General features: G+C 45.2%; 1 protein-coding gene across 2 annotated transcripts in view; it reads left to right on the top strand.

The window, feature by feature from the left end:
* The window catches only part of DYNC2H1 (dynein cytoplasmic 2 heavy chain 1), a 302,024-nt gene that overhangs the window by 41,296 nt on the left and 243,758 nt on the right, over positions 1-16,970 (top strand). For both annotated transcript variants that reach the window (XM_075266159.1, XM_075266158.1), the window contains exons 29-40: positions 458-570; positions 1,182-1,301; positions 3,410-3,548; positions 3,730-3,938; positions 5,203-5,385; positions 7,176-7,358; positions 7,460-7,683; positions 8,767-8,882; positions 10,577-10,776; positions 12,335-12,599; positions 16,257-16,464; positions 16,574-16,703. In XM_075266159.1, the coding sequence (XP_075122260.1) occupies positions 458-570; positions 1,182-1,301; positions 3,410-3,548; positions 3,730-3,938; positions 5,203-5,385; positions 7,176-7,358; positions 7,460-7,683; positions 8,767-8,882; positions 10,577-10,776; positions 12,335-12,599; positions 16,257-16,464; positions 16,574-16,703 (2,090 nt within the window). The remainder of the gene's footprint in view (positions 1-457; positions 571-1,181; positions 1,302-3,409; positions 3,549-3,729; positions 3,939-5,202; positions 5,386-7,175; positions 7,359-7,459; positions 7,684-8,766; positions 8,883-10,576; positions 10,777-12,334; positions 12,600-16,256; positions 16,465-16,573; positions 16,704-16,970) is intronic.

Here is a 16,970-nt window from a genome sequence, read left to right as displayed (position 1 = left end):
CATCGCTTCATGATTGATGGGAGTCTAACCTCTGGGACCCCTATTGATCCTGAAATTGAAGGCTCCAGTTCAGTATCTCGTACCCTTCACAGTTTTTTCCTGCATTGTAGCACTGCTCCATTAAAATCAATGGGGTCAGCTACAGGTGTCTGCACAGCTGGATGGCCGGGTGCACTGCTGAGCAGGGAAAACGGTGAAGGGAATGTAGTCCTAAAAGGGCCAGGGGTAGGTGACCTTCGGCACTCCAGCTGTTGTGAAACTACAACTCCCAGCATTCAGACCTGATCAGCTGTTTTTGGAACTACCAAGTGAATGAAGCATGTTAGGAGTTGTAGTGCCCCAGCAGCTGGCGTGCCGAAGGTTACTGACCCCTGACATATGCAATTTGGCTTTTGTTGTAACCGGAAGTGACCAGCGGCTCCCAACAGAAACCTACTGATGTACTTATATGTTTCAGGAGTGAACAGCGTCGAGTTTGATAAGGACTTCAAGAATATCATCGCCATGAAATCCTTGGAAGGAGAGATTGTTCCTTTGAGAAACAAAGTTCTTGTTTCGACTGATGTGGAGGTGAGATACGTAGCATATAGTTATTAGGAGACCTGAGGAGTCAGAATAAAGTTACCAACTTCGACTGCCGCTTCCAAATATAATGATTTATTATTTTTAATTATATTATAGAATGATTAATATTGTAGTATTAGATACTCAGTTTGTTACATATTTACTTTCTTACGTTCAGTCAGTAGTTTTTTTTTTTACTGAGTTATGCTACATTCACATTTGCGCTTTGATTTGCATTCGTCTGGTCCGTCAGAGGACCAGAAAAACGGAAAAACGACAATGAAAATGACAGACCCGAGCAAAGCCTGGGGTACCCTACTGTCTATAATGGAGTCCATTGGGTGTCCGTTTTCTTTTTAAATCACCAGACGAAAAAGTTGGGATTGCAGCACTTTTTTTTATCTGGCGATCTGACTGGTCTGACACCTGATGCAGATGTAAACGTAGCCTTAGAGGAGCTTTACTGGTTCTGTCTGTCCGCCATTTCTAAAGGTGTTTGAGTCAGAGCAGAAGTCTGAGATTGAGTTGGAGGAGTCCGAGTCCGTGGTTTGGGCTACCAACTCCATGGCTCTTGCTTCAACTGGCTGCCCGCTCATCACATTGCTTGTTTTCTACAGGTCTGGTTAAGCAGTTTGGCCATTCAGATGAAGTCCACGTTGCAGACGTTGCTGGAGGAGTGTGTGGCAGCCGGGAAGAAGTCTCATGGCACTATAGATCCTCTTCGCTTTCCTTCTCAAGTAGGTTTATTTGTTTTCTGAGTATTTTGTATTTCTACATCTGAACAGATCATGTATAGTGTAAGCTTCAAAATGAACAAGCACAAGGTCCGAAAAAATATCTTGTGAAAGACAGGCATGGGGCATTGCAGCAGGACATTACCTGTATATCGGGGTGGTTACTATGCAGGCGGAGGGAATGACCTATGGGCAGGGGGGGCTTTTCTGTTCTTCTACCTGTTCTTTGAAACCTGCCTCAGATGACCTATGAAGGGGGCCAGGACTAGCAGTAGAGTAACAGCAAGATAACCGTGACTGGGTGAAATAGTAGTTGAAATATGGGCAGGCTGTTCTGTGTCTGTATAAGCCTTCATACATGATGCCCTATGAGTTTTTCTGATGCTAATAATCACATTATGGCTGCAGTGCATTTTCCATTTCCCTCAGACTTAAGGAGCTGTCTGCCTCCCCTATCCATTACTGATAATGTTCTGACATTCTGCCAGAAGTAACTATACAGGAGCAAACAAATAGCTATAAAAAAAAGTATAAATCACTGTAGTATAGAAGATCCAAGAACACTGGACTGTAAATACAGGGCAAATACATGCAGCCAAGCAGGTCAAACCAAATATTTGAGCATATATACAGTAAAAGCTGCTTGCTTACCTCCCAACCATCCCGGATTCCGCGGGACGTTCACAGATTCGGTGTCCTGTCCTGCGGTCCCGGTCGGCGTGAGGAATGTCCCGGTTTCAACTCATCAGCATCCAGAGGACGCCGATGAGTTGAATACATAGACGATTAAAGCAGGAGCTGTCATAGCTCAGCTCCTGCTTTAACGCTGCGCTCCTGCATGTGTAGGCGCGATCTGATGATGTTATATCACGCCTACAACTATGTGAGACTGCGGAGAGAGCTGCGGGGGAGCGAGGGAAGGGTGAGTATAAGTGTTTTTTTGTGTTAAACATTGAGGGGAACATAATGTAGGGGGCCCATGAATCTGGGGGCAGATGAAGGGGGAGGGGACGGCACGACACTGGGGCAGATGAAGGAGGGGGGGAGAACAGTATGGCACTGGGGCAGATGAAGGTGGGGGGGAGAACGGCATGACACTGAGGCAGATGAAGGGGGGAGAATGGCATGACACTGGGGCAGATGAAGGGTGGAGAACGGCATGACACTGTGGGCAGATGAAGTGGAGGAGAACGGCATGACACTGGGGTAGGTGAAAGGGGGAGAGAACGGCATGACACTGTGGGCAGAGACGGGGGTACATGAAGCTGGGGGCAGAGATGGGGAACATGAAACTGGAGGCAGAGATGGGGGGACATGAAACTGTGGGCAGATATGGAGGGGTCATGAAACTGTGGGCAGAGATGGGGGACATGAATCTGGGGGCAGAGAAGTGGGACATGAATCTGGGGGCAGAGATGGGGGGGACATGAAACTGGGGACAGATATGGAGGGGGGACATGAAACTGGGTGCAGATGAAGGGGGTATATGAAACTGGGGGAGAGATGGAGAGGGGATATATAATTTGACTGTGACTGTGTGGGGGCACATGAAAAATGAATGAAAATAGGCGGAGTCAACATAAAACCGGGCGGAGCTAAAATTGGCACGGCGTGCTGCGCGTGCTGCACACTTTGTCCCTGTTTCTGCTCTTCAGAAGTTGGGAGGTATGTGCTTGCGATCCCTTCTACAACCATCCAAGCAGCCAGAAGTAGATACAAATACAGATAACACTTTTCTTACGCTTCAGAGGAAGCCTGATGAAGTGCGTCTAGCACGAAACGGTCGTTGCTTCAGTCTCTCTGCATTCCATTTATCCATCTCCGACTGTGTAAGCTGTCAGTGCCCTTTTTTTACGATGATGAATTAAAGCTTGAATATTTTATTTTTGGTTGGTGAGTGCCCTGTTTCTCTTTATAATATTTTTTCAAGACTTCTTTGATATTTCTTTGAACAGTGAGCACCACCTAGATACCACATCACCTTACCTGCGATTCATGTTTTGTTGCCATATACACATTGAGGTGTTGCATTTTAACACAGAACGGTGCCACTACCTTCATATATCTTTTCCTGTTATATTTACATTCACATATTTGTATTCCCGTTTTAGATCCTGTGTCTAGCTGAGCAGATTCAGTTCACAGAAGATGTCGAGCACGCCATACGTGGCTGCAACCTCCATGAGGTGGAAATCGAGCTGACAGCGAAGCTTGAGCACTACACCAGTATTGATGATACATCCGGTGCAGGTAGAGTCTGTCTCCTGTGTACATGTAATAAAAACTGAAGCAAAAGCTCTGCACTAAGATATTAGAGACGACCTCTGGGTTTAGATTGTGTCATTGCTGTGTCTATGGTGTCTGACAGGTGATCCTTACTAAGGTCACAGCCTCTCACATATGACCTCTAACTTGTCTCTCCTCCCTGTAGATGATGTTGGAATATTAGAGCTGAAGCTGAAAGCGCTGATCCTGGATGTCATACATAACATTGATGTGGTAAAGCAGCTGATCGAAGCGCAAGTCCGTAGTGTCGACGACTGGACATGGAAGAAGCAGCTGCGCTTCTACATGAAGCTGGATAAGAAGTGCTATGTACAGATGGTTGATGCTGAGATAGAGTACACCTATGAATATCAGGTATTTTATCTTTGGGCTCATTCCCAGTGGCGTACTGCTAAAAGTAGAATACACCCCTGCGATGGGAACTTCTGCTTTCTGACATAGATCTGTGACATGTTCCTGCAGTTACCACTAGGGGACGCTTAGTGCATAGAGATTTTTACAACTATCATTAAGTTTAGTGGTAGCCATAAAAATTCATATGTCCTGAGCTCCCCTTAGCGGTGTCTGCGGCCCATCCTCTCATGTTCGTGTGAAGATTTGGAGCAGTGTAGGATAGATTTATCAGTGTACGTCTACTAGATGTGTGGTGTAAGTACAGGACTGAGCACCACATTTAGGAAGCACCTGCACCACATTATCGGCCATATGAGTCCTGTAAAATTGGCAAATGAAAGAAGAAAAAAAATCGTCTACTTTTCTATTTGCACAAGTTTCTGTCTAGGGGAGGAAAAAATGATTGTGGCCTTTAGAATCCAGTTTGTGTTTAGTGGCCAATACTGAAAGCTTCCATAGACTTCAGTAGAAGATGATTGTTGAAGCTCAAGCACCCTCTAAGCACAAAGTACCATGGAGGAGATTAATGAACGGATTTACTGGTGTAAATACAATGAGACGTGTGGTATATATACTGAATTGATTAGAAAAAGTGGACGGGGCTTTAGTGTTACGCCCGTCGTACCACACACAAGATTGTCTATAGTTGGAAAACGCCACTAGAGCCGACCCACTGTTGTCTACTCCTTCTACAAATATACAAATCCTTCATCATTAATTGTGTCCTCCGCTGGCATAGGGGACACACAAAATACGGCGTTCAATATGCCCATCTTTAAGCAACGCACCAGTGTTTTGTTTTTTTTGTAAAATTTTATGAAAGTGAAATTTTATTTAGACAGTACAGTAATGGTATGTGTGCCTTTAGTATGGTGACCTACGCTAAGGCCACGTGCACATAACAGAGTTTGCACCTGATGTGGGGCCAAGTTTGCGGTGGCATGTACTCGGATGACATTAGGAGCGACAGTCAAGTGTCATCTGAGTGCATTTCTTGATGCACTCCCCTCTTTGTGGCTTCTGATACGGTCTGTTTCGATTACATTGATAGGGACCATCAGATACCATGAGTGGAGCATCGGATGGTGCACTCAGTCGTGTACATGGAGCCTGAGTATAATGATATAACATGTCACTGTAACCAAACATACATAGAGATGTAATAGACCTGCCTGCAGATTCACAGTCATTAAATTCATTGCATTCATTTGCTTTCTGATTTCAGGGCAATGCTCCTAAGCTGGTTTACACCCCTCTCACCGACAAGTGTTACCTCACTCTGACTCAGGCCATAAAGATGGGATTGGGAGGAAATCCATATGGTCCAGCTGGAACTGGTAAAACAGAATCTGTGAAGGCGCTGGGTGGACTTCTTGGGCGACAAGTGCTGGTGTTCAATTGTGATGAGGTAAAATTACTGTTTGTTTTTTTTTAAAACCCATTAATTCTAAAAATTGGTTTTATTTGGGTAATGGATCTCTGTGATACTGTAATAGTTTGACTTCTCTTACTGCTAGTTGAAGTAGGTAAAGGGGACCTGTCACCTCTACTGACATACGGCCAGAGGTTGGCTGCGATATCTGCCAGGGCCGCACTAGAGCTTGTCAGACAGATAACAGTCAGATATTATCTGAGTAAACATCCATCAACAAGACGCCTGTGGGGATCCAGACCCTTCCCTTAGATGGATTATTTTAGGAAGGAGTTAATCCGGTCCCACATCATCTCACCAGTGTACCCCGGGAGACTGCACTCCTCCTGTGACTTGGGGCTAAGGTATCAGCCCCAGTTAGGGAACATTAGCACACTAAAAAAAAAATAATAAAAATTTGTGAGGGAATTTCTTTCTCTACATCTTCCTGCAAAAAAACTGTGGGTGAACTTAGCCTTATAATCGAAATTAGCAAAAAAAAAAAAAAAAAAAAAAGATTATTTTATATATAATATATTACCGCTATATTAAAACATATATATATATATATATATATATATATATATATATATATATATATATATATATATATATATATATGTACTGTCACGCTCACATCCACAATATGTGTCACTAACATAAAAATAACCATAAGAGAGAGCTAGTTAAGGGAAATTATTAGAAAAAAAATATTAGCACTTTGTGTTATCTAAATCAAAATAACATGAAAAATAGGCACGTTTCTCTTATGTTTTTCTTCTACATTTGATCGCATATTAAACGTAAGAAAAATCATGCAAAATACCTTCAAAAAACATAATATTAAAGGGATTCTACCATTAAAATCACATTTTTTGTAGATCACATGTAGGAATAGCCTTAAAGTCTATTCTTCTCCTACCTTTAGATGTCTTCTCCGCGCCGCCGTTCGGTAGAAATCCGGGTTTTCTTTGGTATGCAAATGAGTTCTCTCGCAGCACTGCGGGCGTCCCCAATGCTGCGAGAGAACTCTCCAGTGCTGCCTCCATCTTCGTCTGGAACGGCCTCTCTCCGTCTTCTTCCGGCGCTGGGGGCACAAAAAAAAATGGCCACAGGCATGTGCAGTCGGCTCTGTCCGAGGCCCAATGGTAGAGCCGACTGCGCATGCGTAGAAGACCCGCAGCACTGAAAGAAGACGCAGGGAGAGGATGATCCAGACGAAGATGGAGTCGGCGCTGGAGATTTCTCTTGTAGCATTGGGGCCCGCCCCCAGTGCTGCGAGAGAACTCATTTGCATACAGATGAAAACCGGGATTTCTACTGAACGGTGGGGCGGAGAAGACATCTAAAGGTAAGAGGAGGATAACCTCTCTTAAGGCTATTCCTACATGTTAGTGGTAAAAAAATTCATTTTAATGATAGAATGCCTTTAAATCTCTATGTATTATAGCCCTAAAAACCACTAATGCCAAAAAACCCAACAATGTGTCCGGTCCCGAATCAGGAAAAATGAAGTGATTAGATAATAAAACAGAAACAAAAAAAAAAACGCAGTTGACCCCCGCTGCATCTTCTAACCCCAACCCTTAGATAAAAAAACATATCAAGCCTTGTGATTCGCCAATAAATTAAAAAATAATAAAAAAACAAACACTTGCCTTGAGGTCGTGTATTGCAAAACCTAATAATGTGTTGGGTCATGGTTTGGGGGGGAGGGGTAATGGCCCCATCAACAACTGGTTTACCTCTCTGTCTTGTGCTCCTCTTATTGTGTTTGTTTCTTGCAGGGGATTGATGTGAAATCTATGGGCAGGATTTTCGTGGGCCTGGTGAAGTGTGGAGCTTGGGGTTGCTTTGATGAGTTCAATAGACTAGAAGAGGCCGTACTGTCTGCGGTGTCCATGCAAATCCAAACCATTCAGGATTCTCTGAAGAACCACAGAGCGACCTGCGAGCTGCTCGGGAAGGAGGTAGAGGGACATTGGTGGAACCTTTATGTGTCTTATTACCTGGTTTTGGGGTCTTTTTAACACTATTATCGTCTTTCGTACCAATCACGTTTTATTTTTAGGTGGAGTTGGACCCCAATTCTGGTATCTTCATAACAATGAATCCTGCCGGCAAGGGCTATGGTGGGCGGCAGAAGCTGCCCGATAACCTCAAACAGCTTTTCCGTCCAGTCGCCATGTCCCGGCCTGACAATGAGCTCATCGCTGAGGTTATTCTTTACTCTGAAGGTTTTAAGGAAGCAAAAACGTTGGGACGGAAGCTGGTGGCGATTTTCAATCTGGCCAGGTAAATACAAGAACAGGTGCCATAGAATAAAAGGGTCTGTCCAAGGATTAGAGCGGGCGCTTTGTCAATTGAGGGGTCACTGTACGTTCATGCGTTGTGTATGTACTATCTGCAGCAAGCTATAGGGGGCGCACTTATCAGTCTTCAAAGAGGCGGCAACTAGAGGGAGTGTCCTGAGTGTTGGACCCCCATTATAACACACATAGTTGTAATTGGGCACTATGGGAAGAAGTGGTTTTGAGGCCATTTGAGCAGGGCATTCATGTACGTTCTCTCCCTAATGAGAGGCATGCTATACTTGGGGGAGTTCAGGGACAAGAGCTTGTGCTGCAGGCAGAGGATCACTTTGTTCCTTTTGGGTGGCATGTAGGGCTCGGTCCGTTTGAGGAGTAGGAGCACATGGGCAACCTCCAGTTCAGTAGCCGATTCGCAAAATCTGTACACCAGGAGAAAAGTATTGCATCCCCCTGCCAGTGGACACACGGTGTGTATTCCCAAGGGCCTGGAGAGCTGCTGATCACATATATTCACCACTACTTATCACTAGAGATCCCTGTAGCGAGAGGTCCAGGTGTCTCCGGTGTGTGCGCCGTCTCCATTACTCTGGAGCTCCGGGAGGCGACCTTCAAATAAAAGTTCATGGTGTGGTTCATCTGGCTTAGGGTGGGCAGATGGTTGGTACATCAGCTGGTGAAGACTATTGCATAGGGTGAGATGAGCGCCACTTTGTACATTGTCCCAGTCTGCAGTGTGCACAAGTGACATGTAACCTCACATACAGAAGTCTATAGAGAGGGAAGGGGTCAAGAGGAGGCTGTTATTTGATTTGTTGCCCCATTCTGTGCAACGGTAGAGTCTTATCTTGTTAGGTAGCAGTGTCAGAAGAGCGCCCCCACTCAGTGTAGTAGAGATTTTCCTTCCCCTTCCCCTCTTCATAGACTCAACACAATAAATGGAGAAGGAAACAGATTTCTTTAATAAGATCTATTACAAAATAAAGCTTTATAACTGGATGACATTCCTGTGATAATCCTTATAATATGAGTATAAAATGTTCTGTAATAACTGAGTTTTGTATCACAGGGAGTTACTGACACCCCAGCAGCATTATGACTGGGGACTAAGGGCACTGAAGACCGTCCTCAGAGGTTGTGGGAATCTTCTTCAGCCATTAAAGAAAAATGGAGCTAAGCTAAATAGTAAGATTTATCGGGAATATTTCTTTATTTCATGGCTGTGCAGCTGACAGTATTATACACAGGCAAATAACAGGCACCATTCCAAAACTGGGACCCATTAATGTAGGATGTGCGAGGGAGATGATGGGGTGACTCTTTTTTTTTTTTTTTTTTAAACGTAGATTGAGCCCCATATAGGGATCACAATGTACATTTTTTTCCTATCAGTATGTCTTTGTAGAATGGGAGGAAATCCACACAAACACGGGGAGAACATACAAACTCCTTGCAGATGTTGTTCCTGGCGAGATTCAAACCCAGGACTCCAGCGCTGACCACTGAGCCACCGTGTTGCCCCCCCATAGCAAACTTTTGACTGGGCTTCACCCAGCCCCCACACGGTATAATGTCCCATTTTCTAGTCCCCACACAGTATAATGCCCCTTTCCTGGTGCCCAAAACACGGTATAATGCCCCTTTTATTTATACCTTTATTCCTTTTTTACTGGCCTTCACATAGTATTCTAACCACCATACAGTAGTACTTTAGTGGCCACCATACAGTAAGTGTCCCCTTTAGTTACCCCATATAGTAAGTGCCCCCTTTAGTTACCCCATACAGTAAGTGCCCCCTTTACAGTGATTGTAGGCCACAACCTACTAGATTACTCCAGCAGATTATTCACACTCTGATTCCCGTTCTTGCCCATGGCCTTCTCCACTTATACTGCTGTGTTGGGCACATGGGCGCCCCCTGAAGGCTGAAGCCTGAAGGAGAAACATAGTACTTGCCAAGCACAGCGTCGTACATTTTATATAATGGATATGCTTGCAAGGGTAAATCCACACAGAGTTTCTTGGTCAGGATTTTGAGGCCATATCCGTCTCAAAATCCTGACCAAAAAGATAGCTCACATTGAAATCAATGGGAGCCAGTTAGTTTTTTTTTTTTCTGGGAGCCGGACCAAACCAGAGGTGAGGTGCTCATTCTATCATGCGGATTGGCTTCGCAACATCCACCTGAAGACTCTTCCTCCTGACTAGGCACATTCATTTGGTCCTAATGCGGAGCGGAGCGTGCAACTGGATGCCGGTATCCAGTCGCAGCGACCCCTATTTTGGACCGGAACCTGAGGCGGCCTCCGCCTCAGGTTCCGGTTCAAAAAACCCCATGTGAACTTACCCTTATTGTAGCTTAGTTTATTCACTTGTTTGGGATTAAACTGTGAACAAGTCATGTGACCAATGAATGTGACATCACATGGACGATGAAGTGGACGCGGTGCTCAGGAAACACTTCTGCCCTTCAAAAACTGTTCCACGGGGGTCCCAGGTATTGTCACCCACAGGCCTTCAAATGATAACCTGGGCATATAGATCATGTTACCTGTTATGCAAGGACATCCAGCTAGTGATGAGAGCAGCAGTATGTTACCTTGCCACACTGCGGTTGTTGTACAACTACTACTCCCAGCATGCTCTGCTGGGCCGCATCTGTCAGGGCATGCTGTGACTTGTAGTTTGATAATGACAGTGGTGCCGCAGGTTGCTGACCCATTACAAGGGTATAGATATTGTTAGCCTCCCGCACAGACAGCTGCTATCTATGTATTCCTTGCACACATCCTATTTTCCCGGTAATACCTTTCCTGGTATACATTTCTAATTCTCATTTCATGCAATCTATACAGCTGACACATCTGCTTATCTTCCAGTCACTGAAAGCCATATTGTGGTTCAAGCTCTGAGGCTTAATACCATGTCAAAGCTGACATTTGCTGACTGCTCCCGTTGCGACGCTTTGATTAAGGATGTGTTCCCTGGAATTGATTTTAAGGATGTGGAGTACTTAGAGTTAAGTGCAGCCTTACAGCAGGCTTTTGAGGAAGCGAATCTGGAAATCATACCAAGTCAGGTAAGTTCATATTATTTCTCATAGGCAGCGATGTCGTACTACTGAACCAGCAATACAATAGGAAAGGGGTGTGCAAAGTCATAGAAAAAATAAAAGAAAGAAAAAAATTATGTGTACTCGCCTCTCTGGCTGGGGATCCTGCAGTGAGTCTCCGTTCAGGTCCGGGATCACTCTGACCTTTGCAGCCAATCAGTGGCTCAGTGAGGCTTTATTCAAATGGTTCAGGGTGTCGGTGTCCCAACAATCAAATATTGATGACCTATGGATGGCACACAATTAATCCGAAGCATATGAGGTCTTGGACAACCCCTTTAAGACTCAGTAGGGGACAAAACAGACTGTCACCACTAAGGATACGTTCACACACAGATTTTTGGAGGCTGATCCTGCCTCAAAAAACTCCTCGTTCATTTTAGTGAGAGTCAGTAGCAGTTTTTTCTTCTGTAGCTGATTCCGCCTTAAAAAAATTCATTGAAATCAATGTGAGGCTGGGTTCATATCTGCGCTCGGTCTCCGCGTTGTGGATTTCCATCTTCTGCTGACAGGAGACGGAAACCCGGCGGTCAGTGTCCGCCCGTGAGTGTTTTGTGGTCTCTACGGCGAAACAGTTTTTCTTTAACCGAACACAAAGTCCTGCGTGTCCGACTTTGCGTCCAGTTAAAAAAAACCCGGTTTCGCCGTGTAGACCAGAAGACGCTCACGGGTGGACACTTTGCAAACCCATTCCAATGACTACTCGTTTCCGTCTCCTGTCCAGTTTCTCAGGCAGAAGACGGAAACCTGAAAGCGGAGACCGGGTGCAGGTGTGAACCAGCCCTCAGGTGTGAAAAATGCAACACAAGCCTTTTTTTTTTTTTTTTTTTTTTAAAAAGGGAAGTTTCCAGGTTCATACAGTCTGCTTGGGGAAAATAACCACGATGAAAAACAGCATCATGCAAAAAAAAAAAAGTGTCAAAGAACAGTTTCCTAATACCTGAAGCCGATATTTTCAGCCTGCAAAAACTCTGTGTGAACATACCCTTAGAGGGATAGAGAAAATCTTGAAATTTCTGCAAAATATTTATTTATATGTGCAAAAATGTTAAACTTTTACTCATCTACAGATTCATGAGAAAGTCCCTTTAAGTGTACCTCAAGGGGATTAATGTTTTATTGGGATGACAAGATTGGCTGAAGTAATGATATAAGATGAGCAAACACTTGGTCAATCCCTTGCTGTTCCAGTGCCAGCATGTCGCTGTTTCCCAGGGGTCTTGCAGTGGTAATGTCATGTACAATGTAATGTACAACGTTCACATAACCACTGTGGTCTATCACTGCCTTGTATATACAGCACAGGGTCATAGTCATGGGCTGCAGTGGTTGTGTGAAGGATGACATCATCTATTACATCATCTCTACGGGACAGGTAGAGACCACCACGTTAACAGCACTGGAGGAGATTATCAGCTGGCCTATACTGTTTTTATTTGCTAATTCTGGGAATCTCCTTTAATGACAGGTCTGCTTTTTTTGCTTTTAGCTCACTTCACTCATTGCCCTTTTTTCATCTATACAGATCAAGAAAGCTCTGGAGCTGTATGAACAACTGCGTCAAAGGATGGGAGTTGTAATCGTTGGACCAAGTGGTGCGGGGAAGTCTACCCTATGGCGCATGTTACGAGCTGCACTGGGAAAGACTGGAAAGGTTGTAAAACAGTATACCATGAATCCTAAAGCGATGCCCAGACATCAGCTACTCGGGCACATAGACATGGATACCAGAGAGTGGTCAGACGGTGTCCTAACAAACAGTGCACGTCAGGTGGTGAGAGAACCACAAGGTTAGTCATTTCTACATTACAATGGTATCTTTGTACACAGTCCAGTCACATTAATGTGACCACCTGTCAAAATCCATCATAACTACCTTTGGCAGAGCGGACCGCTGCGAGACGTGCAGGAAGAGAGGGGATGTTGTGATGATGATCACTGGGATGTTGAGCCATGCCGACTCCAGTGCCGTGGCCAGCTGCGCTTGGTTACGCGGTTCAGCATCCATGGCGCGAACAACCCGATCGAGGTGGTCCCACAGATTCTCAATTGGGTTCAAGTCCAGGGAATTTGCAGGCCAAGGGAGTACGGTAAACTCATCCTGGTACTCCTCGAACCACACACCTACACTGCGAGCTTTATGACACGTCGCATTGTCCTGCTGGTAGATGCCATCATCCTGAGGAAAAACAATTTGCATGTAGGGGTGAACATGGTCCGCAAGGATAGATGCATACTTGTGTTGATCCATCGTGCCTTCCACAATGATAAGTGCACCCAGATGGCTGATGGCACGTGCCGTTCATGTCAAAAGTAGGTAGTGGTCACATTAATATGACGGGACTGTGTATTAGTGTTGCTCTTGTATTTCCCAGCTTGCATAGTACTAGATGCTCCTGCTGTTTCACCCAACAATGGATGGTAAATGCATGTTATTTACTGATATAAAAACATGTAGGTTTGTAATAATGTTTTGTGCTACAGACAAATGGTGCCACTGACATGTTTAAAGGGATATTTCAAGGATTTAACCTTTTACCTTACTCTTACTAGAGTGTTTTACTCTACACATTGCTTTAACCATCTTGCTATGTTTGCCAGTATCTTCTCATTTTGCCTCCTTAAAGGGGTTGTCCCATCACAAGGATCCTATCTATACTGCTTGTTAATGTGGATGTAAGACTTTTCCTAAACACACTCCTTCAGCACTATCTTACTTTATTCAATTCTTTGTGGCCACAGCCCTGACTTAGCTGCTCATGAGTCAAGTGATGTATCTGCTGCTCTCAGGGGGGAGGGAGGAGGGGCTAAGTGCAGGGAGCGAGCCTGTGTATCTAGCTATTCCTGTGTCTGCACCACGTGACCTAGGTCCTGCACTCAGATAGGGGAGAGGAGCTGCTTTCATTTCTTCTGTTCTCCCAGTTATCAGGCTAGCTAATTCAATTGTGTTCATTATGGCAGAGACAGGCAGTCTCTGTATATAACACAGAATGGAGTTGCTGTTGCCTGTACTTCATAGTCCAATATGGGTGGGCGGAGCTGCACACAAATTTGGAGGCGGAGCTAAATGGCAGGTTGCATGTGAAACCCCGCCCACCAAATGATGCAAGAAACCAGGAAGAAAGAAGATTTTACAGCAGTAAAGACTGATGTGAGGTGGGAATACCCCTTTAATGTTTGCAGCGTGTTTCCTAGGCTTCAGGCCACCTCTCTGGTTGGGCTGATGCCTCATTCCCTGTCCCAAACTATCTACATTCTGTTCTTCTTCTTTTTTCTCTGCAAAGTGCTTTTAGCTGCTGAGGCGCGATCAGGGCTAGAACAGTGCTTTATCAGTGCCTCTAATCTCTATAAACCCAGAGATAACTGCAATGTAGAACAAGCATACTGTTCATCTTGGGATTATTGCTGAACTGAAAATTAGGAGGTGGAGGGAAGAGGAGACAAGAGGACAGGCGAAATCCTGAGAAGAGGAAACCTCCTTAATTATGCTGATCATGAAAAGGAATCTCACAGTTTCTTTAAAGGGGTATCCCCATCTATGAAAGTGATGTCCTATTCAGTGGGGGTCCGATTTCTAGAAATCAGTGGGGTAGCCCACGGTATGTTTTCCATCTCTCCAAGAAACTGCAGCTGACTTCACCTAAGTAGTACATGAATTCTTTTACTTGAGAACCGTGGGGTTTTGCACCCCAGTTACAACCTCGGCACCTGGTCATACAGCACGCTGCCCCATTTGTTGCATAGTGTGCGGTGCTCTATTCATTTGAATGGGGACTGCCAGAGATAGCCGAGTTCATCTATCTCCAGTGTTTCCAATTCAAATGAATAGAGCACCGCACACTATGCAACCAAGTACCTTGTAGTGGGGTGAAAAATCCTACTGATTCTTGAGAATGATGGGGGTCTTGGTTGTGGGATACCCTCTAATCAGCAAGTTACATGTAACCAGAATACCAGTCAGTGACCGACTGCTTGACCCTAAGTGTGAGAAAGAGCTATCGGAGGGCTTTCCTCCTGCTGCGGTCAGGCTGTACAACCAACACCGAGCTAAGAGAAGATCACTCCATACAGAGAACTGAAAGATCCTGAACTTGTGACATCCCTCCTACTATCTTCTCTACCTTTATCTTTTATCTGTACCTACCATCACTCTAATGCAGGGGTGCCCAATACGTCAATCGCGATCTACTGGTAGATCGCAAAGGACGTATGGGTCGATCGCGGGACGCAGGGATCCCCGATGTCTGCTTGTTCTCAGTGCAGGCTGAGAGTCATCTCCAGACACTGGCTGCCGCAGCCCCAGCCTGCCAGTGTCCAGAGATAACTCTCAGCCTGCGCTGTGAAGAAGCAGACAGCGGGGATCCCTGGGCAGCCACAGAACTCCGCTGTCTCCTGCTGTCACGATCACCCTGGCCCCGCCCACTTACCCGGTCACGCCCGCAGACACGCCCACCCCACCCACAAGCCTGCCCAGTCCCACCCATAGGCCCATCCCTGCCCCGCCCTAGTAGATCTTCTGCCTTGGTCAGCTAAAAAGTAGCTCACACGCTGAAAAAGTGTGAGCACCCCTGCTCTAATGCCTCTACCCTGGAGCTTTTGTATTTGTATTTTGTATTATTACTGTATTATCTGTGCTGCTGTAACACACTGACTTTCCCCATAGTGGGACTATTAAAGGATTATCTTATCTTATCTTACTCCTTTAAGTCCCTGACTGGCACAATTGTCACCTGTCTCTTAATAATTTTGGCATGCTTCACTGCACCAGAATTAAAATTGACACCAGTCATGAATGGGTGTAGGTTTCTGATATAACTCTTGCCATTCTGTGGATTATATTACATTTGTCTGGCCGAGGCATCCTGGCTCTCCTTGGCCTCTGCCCACTATTGTTAAAAACTCGGTGGCTCAGCTTTTTTTTAAATTTTTTTTTTACATTTTCTATGTCACTGTCTATCCATTGAAAAACTATAACCTGGGGCAACATGGTGGCTCAGTGATTAGTGATTGTATGTTCCCCCTGTGTTTGTGTGGGTTTCCTCCCATTCTACAAAGACATACTGATATGGAAAAAATGTACAGTGTGATCCCTATGTGGGGCTCAATCTATGTGCCAAAGGTGTAGCATGTTTAGTCCAGTTGCCGCCGATTGTAAATGATCGGCACAGGCGGAACACTGATGTCACGCTTCTGCGGCCCCATTCATTCAGTGGCTGTCGGACCACACACTGATCCGTGTAATACATGTGAGAGGACCGACAGAAATGAATGGTTCAGTGTGCTCTATGCGGGAAAAACCTGGATACCACACTGACCTAGCCCACAGTCGTGCGCAAGGGGCCTTACACCTACTCATGCCAGACAACAGACATAGAAGGGTTAGTAAACCCCCCCCCCCCCCCGATATATTTATGCTGTCTTCCTTTCTTTTATGTCTGTGCAAATAGAAAACAGCTCTTGGATCATTTGTGACGGCGACATCGACCCCGAGTGGATTGAGTCCTTAAACTCCGTCCTCGATGACAACCGCCTCCTCACTATGCCCAGCGGGGAGAGGATTCAATTTGGTCCCAATGTAAATTTTGTGTTTGAAACTCACGACCTGAGCAGCGCTTCTCCGGCCACCATATCCAGGATGGGAATGATATTCCTAAGGTAATGGCACTGCTTCCCCCTCAGGGACTCGTCCTGTTCATCCATTTTCATGCCGTGTTATCTGTACTGAATTGACTGTGACTTTTTTCCTTTCTCTCCTCCTGAAAAGTGATGAAAATACCGATCTGAACTCTCTGATCCGTTCATGGCTCCGGGGACAGCCGGAAACACACAGACATAATTTGGAGAACTGGATTGGAGACTATTTTGAGAAAGCTTTAAATTGGGTTCTTAAGCAGGTACATTACTAAGAAATATGTGCGCGGATTCATTTTATGTCTTTTCTGGGTCATTGACAGTATATTAGATGCCCCGCTGGCAGTGGAAGTATGAAATACTGTTGTGCGGCACGCTGCTGCCGGCTGTGACAGAATTAAATAGTGTGATGTGTTCCCGGCTAGTATGCAAGTGGAAGGAATCAGTAGAACTTCATGTCATAATATTGTAATGAAATGAGCAATTCCTGCCTGCTGAGGCTAATTCTACTGTCTGGGAATCGCCATCCG

This window comes from Leptodactylus fuscus, chromosome 2 (genome assembly GCF_031893055.1).
Source record: "Leptodactylus fuscus isolate aLepFus1 chromosome 2, aLepFus1.hap2, whole genome shotgun sequence".
Lineage (NCBI taxonomy): Eukaryota > Metazoa > Chordata > Amphibia > Anura > Leptodactylidae > Leptodactylus > Leptodactylus fuscus.
Note: the sequence above shows the minus strand (reverse complement) of the source record. Positions and strands in the feature narration are given on the sequence as shown.